Source organism: Cherax quadricarinatus, chromosome 39, assembly GCF_038502225.1.
Source record: "Cherax quadricarinatus isolate ZL_2023a chromosome 39, ASM3850222v1, whole genome shotgun sequence".
Classification (NCBI taxonomy): Eukaryota; Metazoa; Arthropoda; class Malacostraca; order Decapoda; family Parastacidae; genus Cherax; species Cherax quadricarinatus.
In genome coordinates this window covers 2,340,000-2,365,952 of record NC_091330.1, presented here as the reverse complement: position 1 = coordinate 2,365,952, position 25,953 = coordinate 2,340,000, and the positions used below count along the sequence as shown (strand labels likewise).

At 46.6% G+C, this 25,953-nt stretch overlaps 1 protein-coding gene across 3 annotated transcripts in view; it reads right to left on the bottom strand.

Moving 5' to 3' along the window:
- The window catches only part of LOC128696275 (protein phosphatase 1 regulatory subunit 14C), a 315,191-nt gene that overhangs the window by 13,984 nt on the left and 275,254 nt on the right, over positions 1-25,953 (bottom strand). The window contains exon 2 of one of the 3 annotated variants that reach the window (XM_053787439.1): positions 21,400-21,923. The exons of the other annotated variants lie outside the window; for them this stretch is intronic. Coding sequence (XP_053643414.1) covers positions 21,400-21,585 — 186 coding nt within the window. The 5' untranslated portion in view covers positions 21,586-21,923. The remainder of the gene's footprint in view (positions 1-21,399; positions 21,924-25,953) is intronic. 3 annotated transcript variants of the gene reach the window in all.

Genomic DNA, 25,953 nt, shown 5'->3' with positions numbered 1-25,953 from the left:
CATCTGCAAATAGGGACACCTCAGAGTCTATTCCTTCCGTCATGTCGTTCACAAATACCAGAAACAGCACTGGTCCTAGGACTGACCCTTGTGGGACCCCGCTGGTCACAGGTGCCCACTGACACCTCGCCACATACCATGACTCGCTGCTGTCTTCCTGACAAGTATTCCCTGATCCATTGTAGTGCCTTCCCTGTTATCCCTGCTTGGTCCTCCAGGTTTTGCACTAATCTCTTGTGTGGAACTGTGTCAAATGCCTTCTTGCAGTCCAAGAATATGCAACCCACCCACCCCTCTCTCTCTTGTCTTACTGCTGTCACCATGTCATAGAACTCCAGTAGGTTTGTGACACAGGATTTCCTGTCCCTGAAACCATGTTGGCTGCTGTTGAGATCATTACTTTCTAGGTGTTCCACCACTCTTCTCCTGATAATCTTCTCCATGACTTTACATACTATACATGTCAGTGACACTGGTCTGTAGTTTAGTGCTTCATGTCTGTCTCCTTTTTTAAAGATTGGGACTACATTTGCTGTCTTCCATGCCTCAGGCAATCTCCCTGTTTTGATAGATGTATTGAATATTGTTGTTAGGGGTACACATAGCACTTCTGCTCCCTCTCTCAGGACCCATGGGGAGATGTTATCTGGCCCCATTGCCTTTGAGGCATTTAGCTCACTCAGAAGCCTCTTCACTTCTTCCTCGGTTGTGTGCACTGTGTCTAGCACTTGGTGGTGTGCCCCACCTCTCCGTCTTTCTGGAGCCCCTTCTGTCTCCTCTGTGAACACTTCTTTGAATCTCTTGTTGAGTTCCTCACATACTTCACGGTCATTTCTTGTTGTCTCTCCTCCTCCTTCCTTCCTTAGCCTGATTACCTGGTCCTTGACTGTTGTTTTCCTCCTGATGTGGCTGTATAACAGGTTCGGGTCAGATTTGGCTTTCGCTGCTATGTCGTTTTCATATTGTCTTTGGGCCTCCCTTCTTATCTGTGCATATTCGTTTCTGGCTCTACGACTGCTCTCCTTATTCTCCTGGGTCCTTTGCCTTCTATATTTCTTCCATTCCCTAGCACACTTGGTTTTTGCCTCCCTGCACCTTTGGGTGAACCATGGGCTCATCCTGTTTTTTTCATTATTCCTGTTACCCATGGGTACAAACCTCTCCTCAGCCTCCTTGCATATTGTTGCTACATATTCCATCATCTCATTAACTGGCTTCCCTGCCCGTTCTCTGTCCCACTGAACCTCGTTCAGGAAGTTCCTCATTCCCGTGTAGTCCCCTTTCTTGTAGTTTAGCTTCATTCGTCTTGGCCTTCCTGCTTCTCCCTCCACTTGTAGCTCTACTGTGTATTTGAAGCTTAAAACCACATGATCACTGGCCCCAAGGGGTCTTTCATATGTGATGTCCTCGATATCTGCACTACTCAAGGTGAATACTAAGTCCAGTCTTGCTGGTTCCTCTCCTCTCTCTCTTGTAGTGTCCCTTACATGTTGGTACATGAAGTTTTCCAGTACCACCTCCATCTTAGCCCTCCATGTATCTTGGCCCCCATGTGGCTCCAAGTTCTCCCAATCGATCTCCTTGTGGTTAAAGTCACCCATGATCAGGAGCTTTGCCCTGCATGCATGAGCTCTTCTGGCCACTGCAGCCAGTGTGTCAACCATCGCTCTACTGCTCTCGTCATACTCTTGCCTTGGCCTCCTGCTGTTCTGTGGTGGGTTATACATCACTGCTATTACCACCTTGGGACCTCCAGAGTGAAGCGTTCCCGCTATGTAATCACTTTCTTCTCTGCTGTCTCCTCTCTCCAGCTCATCAAAATTCCATCAGTTTTTGATCAGCAATGCCACTCCTCCACTCACCCTGTTCCCTCTGTCTTTCCTCAGGATCTGGTATCCCGTTGTAAAGATGGCATCTGTTATCATACTCATAAGCTTGGTTTCTGTGAGAGCTATGATGTCCGGTGATGCCTCTGACTCTTTCGTGCCGCTCCTCCCACTTATTTGTTATTCCATCAGTGTTTGTGTACCATACCTTCAGTTTCCTTTCCAACACTGTGGTTTGGGGGGCCTGTGAGGGTGGGATACCTGGTAGCATGCTGTGGGATTCTATAGCTCGGTGTTGGGCGGAAGCTGTGGGTATGGATTGTAGTGCGTGTTGGGATGGTGTGATAGGTTGTGAGGTTCCGAGGATAGTTGTGTGTGCGCTTGCCCTTGCTGCTCTGTTCTCCTCTGACTGACCTCTGCTGGTTCCATCCTTGTCTCCTTTCCTAGCTCCTTTTGCTTGTTTGTCCTTTCCCTCAGCTGCTGTCGTTCTGTTTGTGTTCTGTCTCTGTCTAGGAACACCCTCTTGTACCCTTCTGAGAATTTCAACCGTGGTTTCTCTTGGAGGATCCTGTTCCACACTGTTTCCGTCCTGAGAATCAGCTTGATCGGTCGGTTTCTCCCCTTCGAGTACCCCCCCTATTCTCTGAAAATTTACAATCTAGTCCATCTCGTCTTCACCTATTTCCGTGATGATTTTCTCAATCTCCTTTCTTTCTTCCTGCCGCCTTTGAGTGTGTGTCCTTTCCTCTCTCTCCAGAAGCCCATGGATAAACACTGATTTTGCCCTTTCCTCCTCCCATTGCCTCACCCTCTGTGACTCTGGATCCTGTCTGTATGTGGTCATTTTCTCCCTTGATTTTTCCAGTGGCTCTTGGTAGCATGATTGTGCCTCAGCATTCGACCTATCACCCTCTCCATCTGCACCCAGCTGTTCTTCCCTTTCACTCCTTGGCCCTTCTTGGCAGGCTGATATGACCTTAGCATAATTCATATCTCCTTCCTGTTCGGCCTCTCAGCTTCATATGCTGTGTCTTCTCGGGTCACTTCCCCTGTAACTCGCTTCAGCCTATTTATCTCAACTTCTAGGACCCTTATCCTGGCCACTGCAGTTTCGACTTGTGCCTCCCAATTCTTTGTCTCCTTCTCCAACCTCTTTTCCAATTTCACAGAGAGCTATTTCTCCATTTTTTCAGAAAGCTCTCCTAATTTTCTCTCCCACTCTTGTTCCATCCTTTTCCACTGCTCCTCCATCCACTCCTCCCTACCAGAACCATTCTCATCTGATCCCTGGTTCCTGCGAGTCCCCACCATTTTTTTTTTTTAGTGAGACAGAGAGAGAAGGGAAAGGTAGAAGGAGAGAGAGAGGGGGAGAGTGAGAAGGGAAAGAGGGAGAGAGTGAGAGAGAAGGGAAGGGTAGGAGAGGGGGAGAGTGAGAAGGGAAAATGGGGAAGAGAGAGAGAAGGGAAAGGTAGAAAGAGAGGGAAAAAAGGGAGAGTGAGAGAGAGAGAAGGGAAAGGTAGAAGGAGAGAGGGGGAGAGTGAGAAGGGAAAAGGGGGGAGAGAGAGGGGGGCAAAGAGAGGGAGAGAAAAAGAGAGGGGAGAAGGGGGAAAGAGGGGGGAGATGGAAGATTGGGGAGAGAGAGGATAGGGGGAGAGAGATGGGGAAAGGGAGAGGGGAGAGATGTTAGATGGGGGGAGGTGTTAGAGGGAAGAGATGTTAGAGGGAAGAGATGTTAGAGGGAAGAGATGTTAGAGGGAAGAGAGAGGTAGAGAGTGATAGGTAGAGAGAGATAGGTAAAGAGTGAGATAGGTAGAGAGAGATAGGTAGAGAGGGAGACAGGTAGTGAGAGAGGGAGACAGAAGGAGTGAGGTTTAGATGTCAGTTCACAGGAAGGTGTGAAATCCTGTGTATGTGTGTGTGTGTGTTTGCATGTGTACTACAGCTTTTATAAGTGCTTGTTCCTGTGTGTGTGTGTGTGTGTGTGTGTGTGTGTGTGTGTGTGTGTGTGTGTGTGTCTGTGTGTCTGTGTGTCTGTGTGTCTGTGTGTCTGTGTGTCTGTGTCTGTCTGTCCTCACCTATTTGTGGTTGCAAGGGTCGAGTCAGCTCCTGGCCCCGCCTCTTCGCTGATTGCTACTAGGTCCTTTCTCTCCCTGCCCCATGAGCTCTATCATACCTCGCCTTAAAACTATGTATGGTTCCCGCCTCCACTACGTCACTTTCTAGGCTATTCCACGGCCTGACTACTCTATGACTGAATAAATACTTCCTAACATCCCTTCGATTCATCTGAGTCTTCAACTTCCAATTGTGACCTTTTGTGTCTGTGTCCCTTCTCTGGAACATCCCGTCTTTGTCCACCTTGTCTATTCCGTGCAGTATTTTATATGTCGTTATCATGTCTCCCCTGACCCTCCTGTCCTCCAGTGTCGTCAGGCCGATTTCCCTCAACCTTTCTTCGTAGGACAATCCCCGTAGCTCTGGGACTAGTCTTGTTGCAAACCTTTGCACTTTCTCTAATTTCTTGACGTGCTTGACTAGGTGTGGGTTCCAAACTGGTGCTGCATACTCCAGTATGGGCCTGACGTAAATGGTATACAGAGTCTTAAACGAATCCTTACTGAGGTATCGGAACGCTATCCGTAGGTTTGCCAGGCGCCCGTATGCTGCAGCAGTTATCTGATTGATGTGCGCCTCAGGAGATATGCTCGGTGTTATACTTACCCCCAGATCTTTTTCCTTGAGTGAGGTTAGAAGTCTTTGGCCATCTAAACTATATTGTGTCTGCGGTCTTCTTTGCCCTTCCCCAATCTTCATGACTTTGCATTTGGCAGGGTTAAATTCAAGGAGCCAGCTGCTGGACCAGGCTTGTAGCCTGTCCAGGTCTCTTTGTAGTCCTGCCTGATCCTCATCCGATTTGATTCTTCTCATTAACTTCGCATCATCTGCAAACATGGACACTTCCGAGTCTATCCCTTCCATTATGTCGTTCACATATACCAAGAACAGCACAGGTCCTAGGACTGACCCCTGTGGAACCCCGCTTGTCACACGCGCCCACTCTGACACCTCGTCGCGTACCATGACTCCTTGTTGCCTCCCTGTCAGGTATTCTCTGATCCACTGCAGTGCCTTTCCTGTTATGTGTGCCTGATCCTCTAGCTTTTGCAGTAACCTCTTGTGAGGAACTGTGTCAAAGGCCTTCTTGCAGTCCAAAAATATGCAGTCGATCCACCCCTCTCTCTCGTCTTACTTCTGTCACCTTGTCATAAAACTCTAGTAGGTTTGTGACACAGGATTTTCCTTCCCTGAAACCGTGCTGGTTGTCAATTATACACTTGTTTCTTTCCAGGTGCTCCACCACTCTCCTCCTGATGATCTTCTCCATGACCTTGCATACTATACACGTTAGTGATACAGGTCTGTAGTTTAGTGCCTCATGTTTGTCTCCCTTTTTAAAAATTGGGACTACATTTGCCATTTTCCATACCTCAGGGAGTTGCCCAGTTTCAAATGATGTGTTGAAGATCTTTGTTAATGGCTCACACAATATCTCTGCTCCCTCTTTAAGGACCCATGGAGAGATGTCTGGTCCCACCGCCTTTGAGGTGTCAAGTTCACATAGCAGCTTCTTCACCTCCTCCTTGGTTATATGTACCTCATCCAGCACTTGCTGGTGTGCCCCTCTGTTCTGATTTCCTGGAGTCCTACTGGTTTCCACTGTAAATACCTCTTTAAATCTTGTGTTGAGCTCCCGACATACCTCTCGGTCGTTTCTTGTGAATTCCCCATCACCCTTCCTCAGTCTGATTACCTGGTCCTTGACTGTTGCTTTTCTCCTGATGTGGCTGTACAACAGCTTCGGGTCAGTCTTTACTTTTGATGCTATGTCATTTTCTTATTGTCTCTGAGCCTCCCTTATCTGTGCATATTCGTTTCTGGCTCTTCGGCTAATCTCTTTATTTTCCTGAGTTCTGTCTTCTGTACCTTTTCCATTCTCTAGTACACCTAGTTTTTGCCTCCCTACACCTTTGGGTGAACCAAGGACTCGTTCTGTTCTTCCCATTATTTCTGTTTCCCTTGGGAGCAAACCTCTCCTCTGCCTCCTTGCATTTTGTTGCCACATAGTCCATCATTTCTTGTACTGGTTTTCCTGTCAGTTCCCTCTCCCACTGAATGTCTTGAAGGAAGTTCCTCATGCCTGAGTAGTTCCCCCTTTTGTAGTTTGGTTTTTCCCAGCCTATTCCTGCTACTCTCTCCACTTGGAGCTCAACTATATAGTAAAAGCACAGAACCACATGATCACTAGCTCCCAGGGGCCTTTCATACATGATACCCTCAATGTCCGAACTACTCAAGGTGAATACAAGGTCCAGTCTTGCTGGTTCATCCTCTCCTCTCTCTCTGGTAGTGTGTCTAACATGTTGATGCATGAGGTTTTCCAGTACCACATCCATCATTTTGGCTCTCCATGTTTTGGGACCCCCATGGGGCTCCAGGTTCTCCCAGTCAATCTCCTTGTGATTGAAATCACCCATAACTAGTAACTTTGCTCCCCCCATGTGTGCTCTCCTGGCCACCTCGGCTAGTGTGTCGATCATTGCTCTGTTGATCTCATCATATTCTTCTCTTGGCCTCCTGCAGTTCTGTGGTGGGTTGTACATTACTGCAATTATCACCTTATGTCCCTCAGACTGGATTGTTCCTACTAAGTAGTCCCTTTCACCCGTGCCATCCATTCCTTCCATTTTCTCAAAACCCCACTGGTTTTTAATGAGCAGTGCAACTCCTCCCCCTCTCCTCCCTCTGTCTTTCCTGAGGATTTGATATCCGGATGGAAAGATTGAACCTGTTATTATTCTGGCGAGTTTTGTTTCTGCGAGTGCTATTATGTCTGAGGATGTCTCCTTGATTCTTTCGTGCCACTCCTCATACTTGTTATTCCATCTGCATTTGTATGCCACACCTTCAACTTTTTTTCTAAGACTGTGGTCTGGGAGGTGTATTGGGGTTGGGGAAGTGGGAGACCTGGTAAGGAACTATGGGTTGTTGCTGTGGGGGTGGAGTTTGTAATGTAGTGGGTGGGGGCATTGGATGTGGCATGGGTGTTTTGATTTAGTGTGTTTGGTTGCACTGGGGTTGACCTGGTTGGGAGGCTTCTATAGGAAGTTGTGAGGGAGGCTGTATTTGATCTTCCTGGGTCTGGGATCTCCTGTCTTCTCCATCCCCTCTCTTTCCTCCTTTCGCCTTTGTACCATCTCTCTCAGTTTCTGCCTTTCTTCTTGTGTTCTGTCGCGGTCGAGATACACCTTCCTGTATGCCAGCATGTCCCTTAATCATGCTTTCTCCTGCAGGATCCTGTTCAGAGTCACTTCTGCCTTGAAGGTCACTTTCACTGGCCGGGTTCTTTTTTTTTTACAAACCCCCCTATTCTCCGAAAATTTTCCAGCTGGGTCATGTCGTCTTCTCCTATTGCTTTCAATTGCTTTTTTTTCCCCTTGTTTTCTTGCTTCATATGTTTCCCCTTCAACTTCCTGGAGCCCATACACAAAGACTGACCTCACCCTTTCATTCTCCCACTGCATATCCCTGTGTATCCCCTCATTTAATTTGGTTTCTTCCACTGCAGCTGCAGTCTCTCTGTGTGTCTCTCTGTCTCTCTGTGTCATCTGAAATTGAAAATATTAATGAAAACATGAAGACTATTTTTTTTTACTTAAAAAGAATAAAAGAACACAAATAGAAAAATGTAGCCTAGGTAAACAAGTGAGTGTGGCAACAAAGTTAATGAGAGGAGGGAGAGGCACTCTCAGGACTCATTATGGAACTGACTGCGGTGAGCACTCGTGTTTTTAACACTTTTGTTTACATCCGGAATGGTTCAACTGTAGCTTGTAGCCCAGAGGTCAGAACGTGAGATTCACAACCGAAAAGTCCTGGATTCAATGCTCGTTCAAGGCAAAACGTATTGGACCCTTCAAGGAAGGGGTGAGGTGTGACCTTAATACTAGTAAGGAGCTCTTTATTTAAGGAATTGGAGCTAGTCTTCCCTTCCTCGACTCAAAAGATGATTGCACACACACACATACACTTACTACATACAAACACACACCACTGACAAATGGTGTCTAACACACACACACACACACACACACACACACACACACACACACAGAGGTGCACGTGAACACAATGCACCAGTATAGAGAACAAGTGCACGTGAACACAACAGTACACCAGTATAGAGAACACTGGTGCACGTGAACACAACAGTGCACCAGTATAGAGAACACAGGTGCACGTGAACACAACAGTGCATCAGTATAGAGAACACAGGTGCACGTGAACAACAGTGCACCAGTATAGAGAACACAGGTGCACGTGAGCACAACAGTGCACCAGTATAGAGAACACAGGTGCACGTAAACACAACAGTACACCAGTATAGAGAACACAAGTGCACGTGAACACAACAGTACACCAGTATAGAGAACACAGGTGCACGTGAACACACACACACACACACACACACACACACACACACAAACACACACACACACACACACATACACACACACACACACACACACACACACACACACACACACACACACACACACACACACACACACACACACACACACATACACACACACATACACACACATACTCATATACAACAGGCCTAGTGTCTAATCGACATGTGCCTAGGACAAAATGGTAACTAACACACACACACACATACGTACTCATATACAACAGGCCTAGTGTCTAATCGACATGTGCCTTGGACAAAATGGTAACTAACACAAAAGGTCTTACTTTCATGGGAAATGATTTGTGAAAGTAGGTTTGGGACCAATCCTTCTATAATCTTCCAGGTGTTATCTTCTACTCTCTCGTTCCAAGGAGTACAGGTTGAGGCCAAGGTTCTCTACACACATGCTGCTGTGTAACTGTATTTGCGTATACACGAATAAACTTCCTTATTCAAACGTTCCAAATAATTTAGGTGCTTAATTGTATTTATGTGAGCAGTGAAGGTTCTCTGCACATTCTTCAGGTCTGCAATATTTCGCCTTGAACGGAGCTGTTATAATAATAGCTCGTTAGCGTAGACAGAAGTGACTTAAGTATCATTATTGGCTTGGCATCCCTTGTTTCCTACCTTTGATATACCTTTACCTTTGATGAGTTTCAAAGTCTTTCTACTCCCGGAGCCCGGCCATGGGCCAGGCTCGTCTGGTGTTAGCCTGGTCAATCACGCTCTTGCTGCTAAAGGCCCTCCCCCCACATTCATTACAGCCTGGTTGATCTGGCACCTGGTGAAGATACTTCATGTTGATGTTAGTGACTCTGGAAGACTTGTTTAAGTCTGCCTTTCAATGGATGACTTTCATACAGATTCTAGTATCGTCTGCAAAGAATGATACGATGCATGATTTGTGCCTCTATGTCGGATATGAGAACGAAAAATGAAACGGGTGGTAGCTACGGTGGTGCTACAGTGCTCTCATGTTAAGGCTCAGGAAAACACAGCTGCCCGGTACTTGAGGGTTCACTTTATCTTATCATCAAAGTGTGTAGGAGCAGCGTGCGTTTCATTTCCCTTTCCTAGGCTTCCTGTCCTCCTGCTGGTGCTGGTCTTGCTACCTTCCTCTCTCCTTTGTACGTTCCTCTTGTTCTACACTGCTTACTCTTCTGTTTCACCCTGTTTTTATTTTACTTTTATTTTTTCACAGAAGGGACAGATGGAAAAAGGGGAGAGGATGAACTATCGATCGACAGACAGATCTGACCGACCGATGCACCCGAGCTGTCGAGCTGATCTGACCTACTGACTGACTTAAGCGACCAACTGACCTACCCACCAACTGTGCAAGACGAATCAAGCGACAAACTTACTGAATGGCTGACCGTAAGCCGATTAACGTTAAAACACAGAACCCAGACTACGGCCAAGACATCTGGCAAGACAGAGACAAGGGGAACCAGAAATGAATACGCAGGAATAAGAAAGTCAGCTTAAAGTCAATTTGTAAAGGTTATAGCATCAAAGGTCAAAACAGAACCAAAGTTACTCTACAGACACAAAAGAAAAGAAAGACAACTGTGAAGGAGTAAGTAATAATGCTTAAGAGGGAAAGGAATGCTGACCAAGAAGACAGAATTATGTGAAGAGCTTTGCAAAAAATTCAAAGCGTTATTTACAGCTGAAAGTGGAGCATTACCAATAGAAACTGTAGCTACAAGAGATCAACAGATACTAGACAGCATCAGCACAACAAAAGTGATCAGACTGCTAAGTGAGCTTGATGTAACAAAAGCAATGGGATCCGATAATACTGGGACCAGATAACATATCTCCGGGTGTTGAGAGAAGGAGCAGACACACTGACCCAATAGCAAAGATATGCAGCTAATCTGTCCAATCACGACAAGTGCCAGAAAACTGACAAGAGGCGCTAAACTACAAACTAGCTAATATCTCTAACATGAAGGCTGACTAAAGTTCTAGAGAAGATAGTATGGAAAATATTAGAACACTTGGAGAGGATTGTGATGGAAAATCCTGTCTTATAAATTTGCCGGATTTCCATGACGGAGTCACAGAGACAAAACAAGAAAGACCGGGTTGGAAGATACTCATCTTCTGAGACTGTAAGGAAGCATTTGATACAGTACCATACCAGATATTTGTCCAGAAACAGGAAGAACCTGCGGGGTTAAAATTTCATTTCTTCAGCAAGTCGAGAAGTCGAGAGAAGACAGAGTAAGGGATGAGAGAGAGTAACGAGTGGGGTTCCGCAAGAATCAGTACTAGGACCGCTACTGTCTAATATATGTTAACCTGCTAGAGGGGATTAAGTATTGTGTGTGTCTTTTCCCGGACGACGTTAGACTAACGAGAAAAATAAGAACAGGAGAAAATGACAAACTTCAAGAATACCTCAACAGACTGCAGATATGGTCAAAGAAATGAACTTCTCAAGTTCAACCCCAAGTAAATGCAAGGTCATGCGAACGAGTTGAGGGCAGACCGGACACGGAGTACATGGGCGGAGAAAAACTGCAAGTATCAGAGAGTGAATATAACACCTAGCATATAACTAAAAATATACAAACCGTGTAACGTCGGCGGCATATATGCAAGATTGGCAAACCTCAGAACCGCATTCATAAATTTGAAGAAAGAATCCTTCATAACCTTAGGTACGACATGTTAGGCCAAATATTGAGTACGCAGCCCCAGCATGGAGCCCACACCTGATAAAGCATGTAAAAAAACTGTTAAAGGTCCACATGTTTCTCACCAGGCTAGTACCATAACAGAGATGCATTATGAACAAAGGGTAAATGAACTAAATCTGACGACCCTGGCTGAGGAAGACACGGGGAGACACGATTAACATATATAAAATCCTAAGAGGGATAGATAGTGCAGATAGGGACAGGTTATTTGAATCAAGAGGACCAGGATCAAGGGGACGAAGATGAGTCCGGGATATTGAAAATTGGAATGACTTGGATGAAACAGTGGTGGAGGCAAATTCAATACACAGTTTACAGAGTAGATATGACAAGACCCAAGAGGACAGAAATGAGTGATACTGATGGTGGTATAGCAGCGGGGGCCAGGAGCCGAGTCTCGACCCCCGCACACAACTCCGTGAGTGTATTTCAGAATCAGGCCTCAGGAACCTCTAGCGCTGGCCACCAGCGCAGCAGACAGCATGCAGACACCCAGCAGACAGCATGCAGACACCCAGCAGACAGCAGGCAGACACCCGGCAAGGCAGGTAGGGGATTCTTGCTACCAAAATGTATTTGCAGGCAGCGCAGCAGTTGGTGTTGTGTGAGGGCAGCAACGTTCACCCCCACCCACACTCCATAAAGTCCTTCACAACTCAAAATAAAAGTCTTTCCTCTTTTCCATTGTCTCTCTCTTCCCCTCCCTCCCTCCATTCACACACACTAACACTCACTCTCGCCAAAGTGGACAGTAGCGAGCAGTAAAGCACACAGAATGCTAGGCTCACAGCTCGAAACATGGTACATTAAACAGCACACACTATAGTGACCCTTTATAATGCATCTGTTACACTGTATTTGGAATACACCGTGCAGTTTGGGTCTCTAAATTATACAGAAGACTAAAATATACTGGAGAGGGTACAGAGAACTACCATGACTAAAAAATAAATCAAGAGGACACAGTATTCAACTTTTTTTCTCATAGCAAACGATTACGTGAATATTTCATTCAAGCATTTAAGATAATGACTGGATCTCATACACTCAAATATGAAGAACTATTTCAAGTACTGAACGAGTCCATAACTCGAAGCAATGGAATGAAACAGACAGATGCAACACGAGCGTATGTTTTTTTTTTTTTTTTTTTTTTTTTTTTTTTTTTTTTTTTTTTTTTGCAAACAGAATTCTGGCAAACTGGAATAAAGTATCTACTAATGATTTAAGTTGGAAGACAATAAAGTCATTCAAGAACCAGCTGGACAGGTACTCTGCAAATATATAACTCCAGATACACCTAGTGAGTGGCACTGTTTGAGCCTTCAGAACCACACGGTCAGTGTACATCTATCACGCATGACTGTTGAACCACACGGTCAGTGTACATCTATCACGCGATGACTGTTGAACCACACGGTCAGTGTACATCTATCACGCATGACTGTTGAACCACACGGTCAGTGTACATCTATCACGCATGACTGTTGAACCACACGGTCAGTGTACATCTATCACGCATGACTGTTGGGTCACCCTAAATTGTTTTACACATCAGAAAAGGTGATAAGTTACAGTGACCTGTAAGATAGAGGGTATGGTGAGAAGGAAATTGACACTTCACTAAACTCATGTGGACATGATAAAGTGAAGAGATTCCTGAAGCATGTTAAGCTACTGCATCAGGACGATCAGTTGACAACGAGGCAACCAACTCAGTATTAATACTAGTGGTAGAAGTAGAGAGTTGTGACAGTCGTAACAGAACTGATGGTAACCTGAAGTAGAACCACTGGTACACAACTCGGAGTGACAGTGGAGTAACAGTACTAATTTAGTAGAGGTAGTTGTAGACCTTACTCTCCTGCAAATATCATGAGATTTTTCCATTATTTTGCATGTTTTCCTCCTCTATATTCATACCAGCAGTGGCCGGAGGGAGTGGAGAGTTAGGAGAGAGTTATGCTTTTCTGTCCTTGACTGATACACCCAGACAATATACGGCAGTCCTCAATCTCAGGAGTTGATAGTTCTCCTCGGCAGATAGCCTCCACGTAGACGTTCAAGTCCTCTGGAATATATCCTTCCGCGTACTATTGTGTACTCCCATGTACTCTCATCGGTTACTATTATCAACACCGACAACTTCCAAATAGTAACAAGAGCATCATCACATAGGATTTTAAATAATCCTGTTACCAGGAAGTACGCTGAGCACCTGGAAACTCCGCACAGGTGGACACCAGGTAACTATAATCGTAGAACTGTCCTGGGCGTGCTAAGTGGCCAAGTTCCCAGTGAATAAAACAACGGAGGAACAGGGAAAAACAGAAGAAATGAAGAACATGGAATCAAAGTGGAGGAACAGATAAACACGTGGTCGGGGGAACAAAGTAGAGGGGAGAGGTGAATAAGGGAACAGAAGATGAGGAACAGGAAGAATGGAGAAAAATACGGAAACGAAAGAGAAACAGGAAAAGTGGAGTAACGGGTAAACGGGGGGAAACAGTGGCACCGGTGCGGCCCACACGGTGGCACCGGTGCGGCCCACACGGTGGCACCGGTGCGGCCCACACGGTGGCACCCGTGCGGCCCACACGGTGGCACCCGTGCGGCCCACACGGTGGCACCCGTGCGGCCCACACGGTGGCACCGGTGCGGCCCACACGGTGGCACCGGTGCGGCCCACACGGTGGCACCGGTGCGGCCCACACGGTGGCACCGGTGCGGCCCACACGGTGGCACCGGTGCGGCCCACACGGTGGCACCGGTGCGGCCCACACGGTGGCACCGGCGCGGCCCACACGGTGGCACCGGCGCGGCCCACACGGTGCGGCCCACGGGCCAGGTGAGTCTTGGTTATTAGGACAACAAGGGCAGCGTGGTTATCGATCGTCGTCACCCGCGCCAGCTTAAAGGTGATCCACTCCCACACGCCTCCCATACCATACACGCCCCTTTACATGCGACCTCACACGCCTCCCACACCATATATGCGCCCTTCTCACGCATGTGCTTGCTTGTTCTCTCTCTCTCTCTCTCTCTCTCTCTCTCTCTCTCTCTCCCCCCACAAGAAAAACGTTACCAGAAAGTCAAAAAGGCAGAGTGCACCAGTGGGTGCTGGACACAATACATACGACAGGAGAGGTGAGGAAACTATTGTGTAAACTAGATACCTGGAAGGCAGTGGGATCACATAATACCTCTCCCTGGATCTTGAGAGAGGAAGCAGCAGCACCGCGTAAGTCACTAGCCACAATCTTCAACAGGTCGATCAACACAGGGCAGCTGTCAGGTGTATGAAAGACGGCAAATGTAGCCCAATATTTAAGAAAGAGACCAAATAGGTAGCGTTGAAATACAGGGAGATATCAATGACACGCATAGCGTGGTGTGCAAGGTTATGGATAAAATTCTTATAAGAATGGTGGAGCACCTTGAAAGGAGTGGGTTTAATAACAACCAGAACGGGTTTAGAGATGATAAATCCTGTCTCACAAATCTACTAGTTTACGCGAGGGTAACAGAAGTGAGGCAAGAGAGGAGGACGGGTGGATTGCATATTTTTGGACTGCAAAGCTTTTGACACGTTACCGCACAAGGGACTGGATTAATAGGCAGGAATAAGAAGGAAATCAATACATTGGAACAAGAAATACTTAGCAGGAAGGAGCGACTGTCCGAGATGTGTCAGAATGGGTGCAAGTGAAGAGTAGGGCACCACAAGTAACGGCACTCTGAACGGCACTTGGTCTTGTGTACGGGAACATGACGGAAGAGGTAGAATCAGAGGTATCCCAGTTTGCTGATGATGTGAAGCTAACGAGAAAACAAACAGGTGAGGGCATGTAGGTCAGGTCTGACATACGATTATTTTAATTTAAACCTAGCAAATACAAAGTTATGAAGACTGGGAAAGGACAAAGAAGACCACAGAGTACAGGTTCGGGTGCCAAAGGCTACAAACCTCACTCAAGGAGGACCTCGGGGTGAGCACTGAACCGAGCATATCACCTGAGGCGCACATCAACCGAATAATTGCCGCAGAAGACACGTGTCTGGCAAATCTAAGACTAGTCGTCACTGAAGGGCTGTGTCACAGTACTGGTGTCAGTGGCATCAGCTAATTCTGATGGCATCGGTATCAGTCTAAAATAGATTACCAGTTCCTAACCTTCAGGAACCTAAGCAGAGTCAGTCACGACACTAAACAGCATACGTCAGGCCCAGTCACCAGCACCAGTATGGAACTCTAACCTGATCAAGCATGTCAAGAAACTGGATAAAGTGCAGAGGTTCACAACAAGACTGTTTCCAGAGCTATGGCGTATAAATACTAGAAGTAGTTAAGCGAAGTACTGCTGATGACATTAAAAGAGAGAAGGATTAGGGGGATATGATAACGGCGTACATTTTACAGTTATGATATCCCTCCTCTCTCTGAGCAAAGATCAATATTCGAGAAACCATACCACAAGCGATTTGAAAGTTCTCATATTCATCTGTAATTTCCTTGGTCTTCGAGGCATTTTTCCTTATTTTGTTCTCCAAATCATCCATCATGATTGTTTATAGGTCTTTTACACGTTACATTCTTTCTATAAGAGCTTTTCTGCATTTTATATCTAGTGTTTTAACGTCTTAATTCTTCCATACATAAGCAGATGTAATTACCTACAGTCGAACATCGCATTATTTTCCTCTCTCCACTGAAAGACTTGTTCACATCTCTCTTATATTGCTCTCTCTCTTTCTATATATATATTTTTACACACTGTTTTACAAGGTTAAGTTAGGGTTCTTAACTTTATTTACGAGCTAAGAGTTGTTACCTACATCAGCTAAATTTCTTTCCACAGTGGCAGCTTTCATGCTTATTTTGGTATAATATGCATAAGATAATACGAAGCTGTGGTTAGTGTTTTTATCAATATCTGCTTCTGGGACAACCAAGAGAAAACTATTATACCTCAAGAAGGGCAGGCAACATCAATTTTCATTCTGGCTGTGAACCTTTCTCAAAGACATTATGAAGCAATTTCTCAGCTGACCGGCATGTGAAACAGGTTCTTATATATATATATATATATATATATATATATATATATATATATATATATATATATATATATATATAATGAGATGTGATAAACATATAGAAACGATCAAACTCAGAGATGACTCCAACTTCACTTAGCCAAGGAATTCTAGTTTAAATCTTTGAAATGAGTTGAGGTAAGCTAAGCTGAGAACTGTTACAAATTAGGAATCTCCCCACATAGTATAAGTAAGAAAGTGTAAAAGGAATATTTGCAAATGACAATTTAGTTTTAGAAAAAGCAATTTCCTTGTTATATATGAGATATGAACCATCACCTTTAACACTGTTGAAGAACCAGAGAGAGAGAGAGAGAGAGAGAGAGAGAGAGAGAGAGAGAGAGAGAGAGAGAGAGAGAGAGAGAGAGAGAGAGAGAGAGAGAGAGAGAGAGAGAGAGAGAGAGAGAGAGAGAGAGAGAGAGAATATCTAATTGGATCTCCTGGGATAACAGAGGTCAAAATGGCGTCAGAATCCGCCAGCACAAACGAGGTCGCCTACACACTAGCGTTCGCGGACAAAAATTAGCGAACCTCCTAAAAATGGGGATGCAAAGTAGTCTGCAGAGGGTAAGGTTACGATGAGGGTGGCAGGATAATGGGCGGGTGAGAGCCATGCCAGACCCCTGTACACCTCTGGAGAACAATGACTAGTGCAGGAAGTGCGGATGCGTCGAGGGAGGAGACAGAGAGCAAGATTATTTTTTTAGTTTAGCAAGGTGAAGGGAAGGCAGAGAGAGAGAGAGAGAGAGAGAGAGAGAGAGAGAGAGAGAATTTTCTGCATCCATCATGCTGCATCATGCTAGATAAATGACAGGATGGATAATGAGAACCTTCAAAACTAGGGAGGCCAAGCCCATGATGACACTCTTCAGGTCACTTGTTCTATCTAGGCTGGAATATTGCTGCACACTAACAGCACCTTTCAAGGCAGGTGAAATTGCTGACCTAGAAAATGTACAGAGAACCTTCACAGCACGCATAACGGAGATAAAACACCTTAATTACTGGGAGCGCTTGAGGTTCCTAAACCTGTATTCCCTGGAACGCAGGCGGGAGAGATACATGATTATATACACCTGGAAAATCCTAGAGGTACTAGTACCGAACTTGCACACGAAAATCACTCACTACGAAAGCAAAAGACTTGGCAGACGATGCAACATCCCCCCAATGAAAAGCAGGGGTGTCACTAGCACGTTAAGAGACCATACAATAAGTGTCAGGGGCCCGAGACGGTTCAACTGCCTCCCAGCATACATAAGGGGGATTACCAACAGACCCCTGGCAGTCTTCAAGCTGGCACTGGACAAGCACCTAAAGTCGGTTCCTGATCAGCCGGGCTGTGGCTCGTACGTTGGTTTGCGTGCAGCCAGCAGCAACAGCCTGGTTGATCAGGCTCTGATCCACCAGTAGGCCTGGTCACAGACCGGGCCGCGGGGGCGTTGACCCCCGGAACTCTCTCCAGGTAAACTCCAGGTGGCTTGCTGCTTGCCAACGTCAATAGTAGAGTGCCAGGAAGTGAGAAGCCTGGCACTGTTGCCTGAAAACGTCACTGAGCATGTCAGGGCATTAATTAGTGTCAGGCATTATGACTGCTGTCTGGCACTGCTGCCTGCCATTGTTGCCTGGCACTGTTGCCTGCCAACGTCACTGAGGATGTCAGGGCATTAATTAGTGCCAGGCATCATGACACTGCTGTCTAGCACTGCCGCTGAACCGTCACGTGTGTCAACGTTCCGTCCTATCTGCAGTCCATTTCAGGGGTCGCGACCAGGTCCCAGACCTGGCCTCCAGATTATTGGCCTGATCATCCAGACTGTTGGTACCAGCCGTACGTGGCCCAACGCATGCACCACAGCCTGGCTGATCAGGAACTTATCAAGTTCCCTCCTGAAGACAGCCAAGGGTTTGTTAGTAATTCCTCTTATGCATGAAGTGTGTTGAAGAGTCTTGGCCCCCTTACGGTATTTACTGCTCCTTTGCTTTTCATTAGAAGATGAGCAAAATACCGGCCCTCACCTGATAACTTCCTGATGGGCAACACCAGCCCTCACCTGATAACTTCCTGATGGGCAACACCAGCCCTCACCTGATAACTTCCTGATGGGCAACACCAGCCCTCACCTGATAACTTCCTGATGGTCAACACCAGCCCTCACCTGATAACTTCCTGATGGTCAACATCGGCCCTCATCTGATAACTTCCTGATGGGCAACACACCAGCCCTCACCTGATAACTTCCTGATAGGCAACACACCAGCCCTCACCTGATAACTTCCTGAAGGGCAACACACCAGCCCTCACCTGATAACTTCCTGAAGGGCAACACCAGCCCTCACCTGATCTCCGCCACCTCATCCTGATAAGAACATAAGAACGAAGGAACACTGCAGCAGGCCTACTGGCCCATGCGAGGCAGGTCCAAGTCTCTTACCAGCTTAAGCTAATGCACCCAAACTAGTCAGGTCAGGTCACCTTGACTTAAGGGAGGAACACGGCAACCGACCTGGTAGCACAAGCTATCAGGTCCAACTCACACCCACCCACATCCACTCATGTATTTATCCAACCTATTTTTAAAGCTACACAACGTTCTGGCCTCTATAACTGTACTTGGGAGTTTGTTCCACTCGTCCACAACTCTATTACCAAACCAGTACTTTCCTATATCCTTCCTGAATCTGAATTTTTCCAACTTAAAACCATTGCTGCGAGTCCTGTCTAGGCTAGATATTTTCAGCACACTATTTACATCCCCTTTATTTATTCCTGTCTTCCATTTATACACCTCAATCATATCCCCCCTAATTCTACGTCTTTCTAGAGTGCAGATTCAGGGCCCTTAGTCTATCCTCATAGGGAAGGTTTCTGATACATGGGATCAACTTTGTCATCCTCCTTTGTACATTTTCCAGAGCATTTATATCCATTCTGTAATACGGTGACCAAAACTGTGCAGCATAATCTAAATGAGGCCTAACCAAGGATGTATAGAGTTGAAGAACAACCTGAGGACTCCTATTATTTATGCTTCTTGATATGAAGCCAAGGATTCTATTAGCTTTATTGCGAACACTTATGCACTGTTGTCTTGGTTTCAGATTACTGCTAACCAGAACTCCTAAATCTTTTTCGCAATCCGTAATATTAAGATCTACATTATTTAGTTTATATGGGCAGCACAATTATTTTAAGAGTGTATGCATTTAGAACTCCGGCTCCTCTTCAACTAATCCTAATCCTGAGTCTATTTTAAGACCTGAGTGGCAAGAAACCTGACTGGTAGTTTGTATATTACTTTTCATTATATATATATATATATAATATATATATATATATATATATATATATATATATATATATATATATATATATATATATATATATAAATAAATAATGTCGTGCCGAATAGGTCAAACCTCTTCTTGCCGTACAAGACAAGCGAAAATTGGTGTATGCAGTAATTTCGTAATAATCATTCTGAACCTAACGAAAAAAATATATGTGTGTTTATTAAATTACTGTAAACTTATCTAAAATATATTTAGCTGGATTAGGTAAGTTTTCTAAGGTTCTTTTGGTACAAAATTATTACTTTTTACATTAACATAAATGAAAAAATATATCTTTAAACGTTTAAGAGAAAATTTTAGAAAGGACTTAGCTAATTCACCAGTTTTACCAATTCAAACCGGCATTATGTGTGTGTGTGTGTGTGTGTGTGTGTGTGTGTGTGTGTGTGTGCGCGCGCGCGCAAGCAAGCCAATCACATAGTAATATTAATCCTTTGCTCAAGATTTTTGGCACTCCCGTGCGTCGTCAGGAGCTATACAATGCTGCAAGTCAAGCAACAGATAGGAGGGAAAAATTCTCTGGAAGGCAAAATAGAAGTGCGTCCCTACCACTGTAGGGAGGCGCCTGCTGGTCACTCACGCCAGGGTGGACACACACATGCTGGACCACGACAAACACAGCAAACTGTGAATGTAAGCAAACAGTAAACTGAGATTCAATTAAGGAAACTATCAAGATGAGATAAGCGAGGATTGTGTGGAACTCTGCAGTCAACACAGCACTCGATCCTTCACCCATCAGTCAGGATCTTTATCCTTGCAGTATAAACAATCATGCTAAGGGAAATTAGCCAGTCATGACTGGGGCTCGACACCTAGGGGCTCCCCCAGCCACTTGAACCTCAGGCTCTATCCAAGGTGGGTAGGAAGAGAAGCCAGCCTCTGAGCGCAGACACGTCAAGACCACAGTCCTGGACAGCAACACATCTGAGCACCAAACGACTGGTTACCTAGCAGCAAGTAGGTACCTGGGTGTTAGCCGACTGGTGTGGGTCGCATCCTGGGGACAAAATTAACCTAAGTTATCCGAAATGCTCTGCATAACCAGGGGATTTCTATATAGTATGTCACTGATGTCAGCTATGGTCTGTATAAGTTGCATCATATACGTGTAGAAATAAAAATTATTTTTTTTATTATTATTAGAATTACAACTTATACAGGCCTATCTCCTCACGGCACAGACCCAGGGAAAGTTCAGACTCAACAGAAAACCCTCCATCTTGAGGTTTATGTGGAAGGAAAGCCAAACAGACATGTCGTGTGTAAGACACTGTATAGATTGTTTGCCTGGAGGACCCACCAGGTCTGTTACTTCCCAGGGATGAAGTTATTCATGTTGCCCAGTAGTTTATTATGAGACAGATGGTGGTACAGAGCAGACTAGAACCAACACTTCAGTACTCGCCCGTTCATTACCAGGGACTCGGCCTGAGATGCCTCAACTACCAGCACAACTTGTGAGGAGAGAAAACGAATGGAAGGGGAGAAAAGGAAGAGGAGAGGGAAGGAGATGAGAGAAGGAATGAAGGAGAAGAATTAGAGAGGGAGAGTGGAAGGGATGGACGAAGGAAGTAAGCAAAGAGAGGGACAAATAAAGGAGAAAGGAAGAGAGCGAGTTGTTTAAAAATAAATAGGAAGAGGTAGAACAGTAAACAATTCCAGTGCTCCATTAGAGAAGCCAAGAGTCCGTTTATGAGGTTACGAGGTTCCCAACTTCAAGTTACTTGATAAAGTTGCGAGATTTCCAGCTTCTAGTTACTTGTTCCTGGGTGAGACTGGAACATAACCCCAGCTTGATCAAGCCTCATAGTAGCTTACAGCAACAAGAGTATCTTACTGTAAAGACATTAAAGTAAATGGAGTAACTTACAGTGGGGGTACCGGAGCGGTCCTCCAGCTCTCCGTTAACGGTAGGGGCAGCGGCGTCGGTGGCGTCGGGTGGCGTCGCTGAAACGACATCGTCGTCACCACCTTTCACACCATCTTCGAACTTGACGGAGCGATGGCTTGAGCCAGACAGCCGCTGTTTGGCCTGTCTTCTTAGTCTGGACAACATGGCGGCTGCGGAAAGTGTAGCCGGGAGCGCAGAGAGCAACACAGGTGCTGTGGTAGCTGTGTTACCACAGCAACTGTTACTGACTGTGGTACCTTTGGCCCCTCCCTCTCCCCACCTCTCTTTCTCACCTCCTTTCTCTCACTATTCTCCTTTTCAAAGGCTTTTTTGAATGTTTACTTCTCAATTATTCCATCCTTTGTTATAGCCTTTTATCCACTGCTTTACATACATCCTGGTCTGTCTGTGGTGTTATGTTCTATGTCCAACTTAATCTGTGCTTCACTGTATTCTCTCTATATACTGTCAAAACACTACACTTTCTCTTGGTACAATCTTCCCTGTTATAAAAGGCTTGGTTAACACGTAATGTTCCCTGGTTAACAACACCTCAGCAAATAAGACATTTATGGTTACGGTGCTGAGATCTTCTTCACTCAGCACTGCAGTCAACAAGGTGCTGAGACCTTGTTCACTCAGCACTGCAGTCAACAAGGTGCTGGGACCTTGTTCACTCAGCACTGTAGTCAACAAGGTGCTGGGACCTTTCCACAATAAAGTGTTCCAAGTGTTTCTTGAAGCACCTTCAACGTCAACTTCTCAGCATTAAACACCAGATTCTCACTAGGTAACATTTCACCAGTAACACAACACTGCAGCACCGGTACTTCGGCTCACACACTGAGTCACACTCAACGTACTACATGCAGCTGGCCATGTGTGCTTGTGGCACCTGCCGGCCACCAGTGCCATTGCCAACCCTCCCAACCTTGGCACTGGCTTATCACTGCCCAATATTGCAACCAGAATCACCAACATTTCAACATTTATCAGAGGCATTACACTCGAGAAGGCTCGTTTCTCCGTTCTCCAGGTTGAGGGACTGATCACCTCAAATGCTTTTTCTCCAAGGCTGATGGACTGATTACATCATATTTATTTCACTAGTACACCTGCTGCCTCTATTTGACTGAAGAAGGCTACTGTGTAGGCGAAACGTTTCATCAATAAAGATACTCAACTGTTGCACATGTGTCTTACTGACTCACGAAATCGTAATGACACGATTGCAAACAAGTCATACCACGGGTGGGGATAGAACTCGCGATCAGAGTTTCTTTTATGACTCTGATAGTGGGTTCTATCCCCACCCAAGGTATGGTTTATGTATCTTAATCTTCAGACTGTTGGTAATTTCCCCTTACCCGTGAAGTCTTGGTCCCTTTACACTTAACGAGTCCTCTCCTTGTGTACTCTTTACATCCCCACTTTTCATGATCAGTCACTTACAGTGCCACTGAGGTCATCCTCTCGTACACTGCTGGGACTTCACGGTGAAGTTATCAAAGGAAAGCCTTCCTGTGGCCCACGATATTGTAATAACACGATTGTAAACCACGGAACGGGTGGGGTTTGAATCCGTGGCAAGTGAGTCCTGTGGGTTTCAGGACATTTTTTGACATAAAAATGAGGAGACACACACACACACACACACACACACAGAGTTGTCAGGAAGTGGAATAGCCTAGAGAGTGACGTAGTGGAGGCAGGAACCATACATAGTTTTAAGACGAGGTCCGATAAAGCTCATGGAGCAGAGGACCTAGTAGCTATCAGTGAAGAAGCGGGGCCAGGAGCTATGAATCGACCCCTGCAATCACAAACAGGGGAGTACAAATAGGTGAGCATACAGCCAGGTAAGGCTGAAGGATGTTGAGTACCAGATGTTTTACCCAGAGGTGTGTGGGGGCGAGACGTTCCCTGGGGACATCTCGACCTCCGCCTGCCTCTCTTTACACCCGGACGTGTCAACCAGACAGCCAGACAACTGCCTTCACTTAGCATATTGTGTTTTGAATAACGTAGGTGTGGCATCACGTCTACAACGTCTTCCAGCATCACTACCATCAATACCACACGTCACTACCATCAATACCACACGTCACTACCATCAATACCACAAGTCACTACCATCAGCACCACATGTCACTACCATCACCACCACACGTCACTACCATCACCACCACACGTCACTACCATCACCACCACACGTCACTACTATCACCACCACACGTCACTACTATCACCACCACACGTCACTACTATCACCACCACACGTCACTACTATCACCACCACACGTCACTACTATCACCACCACACGTCACTACCATCAGCACCACACGTCACTACCACCAGCACCACACGCTAGAATATTCTATCAAGTCTTCACGAGAAATAATTAAAGACAGGCATCAATATCTGTCACCATCTCATTCCGAAACCGGCGAACAACTTAACTCCATCAAAATACAATTAACTATACTTAATAACTCACATGGAGATAGAAACTCGGGAGATTAACTGATGTGTATATATCGACCCCTCTTCCTGGGGTCCTCTTCAGCAGAAGGGGGTCGAAGTATACAGATCAATTAATCTCCAGAGTTTTTGTGTCCATGTGGCTTATATTATTAAGCACAAGTGTTTAATTATTCACACTTGTCTATAATGACAAACAAGATTATTAAAATGGAAGGAAATTGGTACTAGTTTGTGTATGTACATGAGAGCTTGTGTGTTACAGGCAGGGAAGGCAGCAGCATGAGGAGAGCCTGTGTGTTGCAGGCAGGGAAGGCAGCAGCATGAGGAGAGCCTGTGTGTTGCAGGCAGGGAAGGCAGCAGCATGAGGAGAGCCTGTGTGTTGCAGGCAGGGAAGGCAGCAGCATCAGGAGAGCCTGTGTGTTGCAGGCAGGGAAGGCAGCAGCATGAGGAGAGCCTGTGTGTTGCAGGCAGGGAAGGCAGCAGCACGAGGAGAGCCTGTGTGTTGCAGGCAGGGAAGGCAGCAGCATGAGGAGAGCCTGTGTGTTGCAGGCAGGGAAGGCAGCAGCACGAGGAGAGCCTGTGTGTTGCAGGCAGGGAAGGCAGCAGCATGAGGAGAGCCTGTGTGTTGCAGGCAGGGAAGGCAGCAGCACGAGGAGAGCCTGTGTGTTGCAGGCAGGGAAGGCAGCAGCACGAGGAGAGCCTGTGTGTTGCAAGCAGGGAAGGCAGCAGCACGAGGAGAGCCTGTGTGTTGCAGTCAGGGAAGGCAGCAGCACGAGGAGAGCCTGTGTGTTGCAGGCAGGGAAGGCAGCAGCATGAGGAGAGCCTGTGTGTTGCAGGCAGGGAAGGCAGCAGCATGAGGAGAGCCTGTGTGTTGCAGGCAGGGAAGGCAGCAGCATGAGGAGAGCCTGTGTGTTGCAGGCAGGGAAGGCAGCAGCATGAGGAGAGCCTGTGTGTTGCAGGCAGGGAAGGCAGCAGCATGAGGAGAGCCTGTGTGTTGCAGGCAGGGAAGGCAGCAGCATGAGGAGAGCCTGTGTGTTGCAGGCAGGGAAGGCAGCAGCATGAGGAGAGCCTGTGTGTTGCAGGCAGGGAAGGCAGCAGCATGAGGAGAGCCTGTGTGTTGCAGGCAGGGAAGGCAGCAGCATGAGGAGAGCCTGTGTGTTGCAGGCAGGGAAGGCAGCAGCATGAGGAGAGCCTGTGTGTTGCAGGCAGGGAAGGCAGCAGCATGAGGAGAGCCTGTGTGTTGCAGGCAGGGAAGGCAGCAGCATGAGGAGAGCCTGTGTGTTGCAGGCAGGGAAGGCAGCAGCATGAGGAGAGCCTGTGTGTTGCAGGCAGGGAAGGCAGCAGCATGAGGAGAGCCTGTGTGTTGCAAGCAGGGAAGGCAGCAGCATGAGGAGAGCCTGTGTGTTGCAGGCAGGGAAGGCAGCAGCATGAGGAGAGCCTGTGTGTTGCAGGCAGGGAAGGCAGCAGCATGAGGAGAGCCTGTGTGTTGCAAGCAGGGAAGGCAGCAGCATGAGGAGAGCCTGTGTGTTGCAGGCAGGGAAGGCAGCAGCATGAGGAAAGCCTGTGTGTTGCAGGCAGGGAAGGCAGCAGCATGAGGAGAGCCTGTGTGTTGCAAGCAGGGAAGGCAGCAGCATGAGGAAAGCCTGTGTGTTGCAAGCAGGGAAGGCAGCAGCATGAGGAGAGCCTGTGTGTTGCAGGCAGGGAAGGCAGCAGCATGAGGAGAGCCTGTGTGTTGCAGGCAGGGAAGGCAGCAGCATGAGGAGAGCCTGTGTGTTGCAGGCAGGGAAGGCAGCAGCATGAGGAGAGCCTGTGTGTTGCAGGCAGGGAAGGCAGCAGCATGAGGAGAGCCTGTGTGTTGCAAGCAGGGAAGGCAGCAGCATGAGGAGAGCCTGTGTGTTGCAGGCAGGGAAGGCAGCAGCATGAGGAAAGCCTGTGTGTTGCAGGCAGGGAAGGCAGCAGCATGAGGAGAGCCTGTGTGTTGCAAGCAGGGAAGGCAGCAGCATGAGGAAAGCCTGTGTGTTGCAAGCAGGGAAGGCAGCAGCATGAGG